The sequence below is a fragment of the Myotis davidii genome, unplaced genomic scaffold (assembly GCF_000327345.1).
Source record: "Myotis davidii unplaced genomic scaffold, ASM32734v1 scaffold251, whole genome shotgun sequence".
NCBI lineage: Eukaryota > Metazoa > Chordata > Mammalia > Chiroptera > Vespertilionidae > Myotis > Myotis davidii.
The window spans coordinates 12,539-15,856 of NW_006282378.1; the positions used below are offsets into that span (position 1 = coordinate 12,539).

Consider the following 3,318-nt stretch of genomic DNA (forward strand, 5'->3'; position numbering starts at 1 on the left):
AAAATCACTTTATAAAAAATGTTTTTATTGATTTTAGAGGAAGGGAGAGGGATAGAGAGAAGAAACATCGATGAGAGAGAGACACATTAATTGGTTACCAACCCCATGAGCCCCAAGCAGGGCCAGGGATCAGGGATCGAATCTGTAACCCAACTGTGTGCCCTTGAGTGGGAATCGAACCTGTGACCCTTTGCAGACTAACCATAGAGCCACACAGGCCAGGGCTAAATATATATTTATGAAAAAATAAACATGCACCTGTACGATATTATTTTGTTTTTAAAAATGTCCTCAAAGGGAGGGAGGGCTAAGGTCCAGGGAAGATGACATGCTTCATCTACTGGTAATCTGTGGCAGAAGTTGTGATTAGAACACAGGACCTCCTGATACCCAACACCACTTCTTCCAGCCCTTCCTTCCCTGGACACTCAGAAGGGGAGCCCGTCCCCATGGTCCTTCTCTCTCTTCAGTCTCTTTCTGCCTCTGTGATTCAGAGACCACGGGATGTAAAAGGCGATATTAGATAAGGGAGCAGAGCCTCCTGAGTTGAGTGAGAGCCCCAGAGTGGACCCAGGACCCGGAGCTACACCTCCTAATGCAGTGGTTCTCAACCTTCCTAATGCCACGACCCTTTAATATCTGCAGGATGTATTTTCATTTTTCGAGACCCACAGGTTGAGAACCGCTGTCCTAATGGGAAAGGCAGTCAGGAGAAGAGGAGCATCTGCTGGACTCACCTGTGAGCTGGCAGAGGAGAAAGATGAGACTGAAGCTCGCTGGGGGAACAGGCATGCTGTTCTCTGGAGGGCCGTGGTTAAAGTGAACCACGTCTCTCTCCTCGCACTGATGTTTCATTTCAGTAGGAGGGGTCATGAGCTCGACAAGTGAGAATGAGTAGTGTCAATTTTGTTTTTTTCCTTTTTAGTGGCTGGAACATAGTAATGTTCAATAGGAAAGAGGGGAAAATTGAACCCAAAGTTGATGGAAATCACATTTTACAAATAACCACAAACTCAGAGAAGTTAAGAATGAATCAAGGTCAAATGACCAGCCTTTTCTGTTACAACATGCTCTCTCTGAGACTCAAAACAGGGGAAACAGAGGGAAATGGAAGGTTTGATGGGGAAAGAAACAGGTGGCACTAGGAGTAAAAATAATATTCACTGAGTGTCACTTAGTGCCAGGAGTACATGCATTCTTCTATTTAATTCTCATGACAATTCTATGAGTGAAATACTATCATAATCCATACTTTACAGGTGAAAAAATGAAGGCTTAGAATATAGAACAGCAAAATCATAACATTTTTTAAATCAAAAGAAACCATTATAAGAGTAAAAAGGCAAGCCACATAGTGGGCGAAGATTTGTAACACATTATTCCTCAAGAATCTTGTATCCGTAATATATAAAGAAGTCATACTCATCACTAAGAATTAGGCAGACAACCGCAATAGACAAGAGAATCAAATAGGTACTTCATAAAAAAGAATATTCAAGTGGGAAATCAAGAGAAACCACGAAGAAAATAAAGCCAATAGGAATATATAAAAAGGTCAACAGAGACATTAAAGTGATTTTGTGTGAGTGTTAATGTTCACCCGAGGATATTTTTTCCCCATTGCTCATTTTTAGAGAGAGTGGAAGGCGAGGGGAGGGAGGAGGGCCCGTGCTCTCCTCACTGACCAAACCAGCTCGGGCTAAAGCGGATTTTTTTAAAAGAAGGAACCATGGGCTGGGCAGGCGGCGGGGGCTGCAGGGGAGCGGGGAGGAGGGCACCGGGCTGGGAGGGCTGCAGCGACGGACGTGATGAGTCCTCGCCGCCGGCTCCACTGAGACTCGCTCGCGTGGGCTGCCCCCGGCGGCAGGACGGGCTCTCCGGGGAGCCGCCACGTGGGCGCCGCGATGCAGGAAAGTTTCGCCTGCGTCTTGGCCAACGGCTTCCACCAGCTGCTGGACGATGAGTCGCACCTGTTCGACATCCTGTGGGAGGCCCAGCAGGGCGCCAGCAGCAGCTACAGCGCAAGAGGCAGGACCAGGCTGCGGCTGTGGTCAGAGTCCCAGATGGATCCCAAGGGCCTCCCGGGCCCCCCTCGTGCAGCAGCCTGACAGCCCCGGGACGCGCGCCCCGCCGGGCACCCGGAGGCCCCGGGTCAGGAGCGAACTCCTGGGAGAGGGCAGCAGCAGGGATGGAATGGTAGCAGGGACAGAGGTGACGCTGGATAGAGCCGAGCGGAGATCCTCCAGGGAATCCCAACCTCAGGAGACCGAGAGGCCTGCGGACCTCACCCCTGAGAAGGTCGCAGGAGAAACACCAGTGGGCAGGTTTGATGGAGACAGACCCCTGCGAGGACGTGGAGGCCCAAGAGGGGGCGGCGGGGCAGAGGCCGAGGTGGTCCTGGGAACAGAGCTTTTGATCGTTTTGGCCAAAGAGGAAAACGGGAATCTGAGAGCTATGGCGGGGATGATAAAATAGCGACCAGAACGGAAGACATCACGCGTGGATGTGGAGTTCGCGCCTGGGGATCCGGGAAAGATACCAGTGACGTGAGCCGGCTGCGCCTATGGAAGAGCCCCCGGTGGTGGAGGAGTCTCCGGACCCCCTGGAGGAGGGGTCTCCAGCCAAAGTTCCTGAGTTGGAGGTAGAAGAAGAAATTCAGGCTCAAGAGATGACCCTAGATGAGTGGAAAACTCTTCCAGAACAGTCCACACCGAAGCTTGAATGTAACATCCGGAAACCGAGTCCACGGTCCCTTCCGAAGCAGTGGTGACACCCGAGTCCCGATAGAGAGATGACAGTGTAAAGGATGACTGCGGGGATGAGGCCTCTGTGTTCCGAAGGCGGCCAGTGACATCACTTCCCAGCGGGAGGTTAATGTTGGTACCCAACCACGTCCGGGGCGCGGAGCCAGAGGTGGCACATGGGGAGGCCGGGGAAGGATCAGAAGGACAGAGAACTATGGGCGCCGAGCAGAAGTGGTGACACAAGACGTTGCTCCAAACCCGGACGACCCCGAAGACGTTCCTGCTCGGGCGTGACGCTCAGCAGCACCGCCGGGAAGGGACTTCTTGCTTGGGGAAGGGACTCAGAACAACAGATATTGCTTTCCCCCCTTAAAAAAAAAGAAGAAAAAAAAGGAAACATAAGTGGTAGAGCTGAATCCAATCAAACACAAAAAAAAATAATGCAATCAAACAGGCAGTAAAAACGATGTATGAGGCTGCTGCTGCTGCTGCTGCTGGCTTAACATGGCATACTGTTTGACAGCAAACTTTTCTTTTTTCTTTTTTTAAAAATATTTTTTATTGATTTTTTACA

At 50.5% G+C, this 3,318-nt stretch overlaps 1 protein-coding gene and 1 pseudogene across 1 annotated transcript in view; one reads left to right on the plus strand and one right to left on the minus strand.

Annotated features, from left to right (window-relative positions):
* The window catches only part of SLAMF7 (SLAM family member 7), a gene marked incomplete at its 3' end in the record, with an annotated part of 14,033 nt that extends 12,499 nt beyond the window's left edge, over positions 1-1,534 (minus strand). The window contains exon 1 of the mRNA XM_006752841.2: positions 738-1,534. Coding sequence (XP_006752904.2) covers positions 738-873 — 136 coding nt within the window. The remainder of the gene's footprint in view (positions 1-737) is intronic.
* A 370-nt stretch (positions 1,535-1,904) lies between these two features.
* LOC102758690 lies at positions 1,905-3,113 on the plus strand (annotated as a pseudogene).
* Positions 3,114-3,318: the final 205 nt, after the last annotated feature.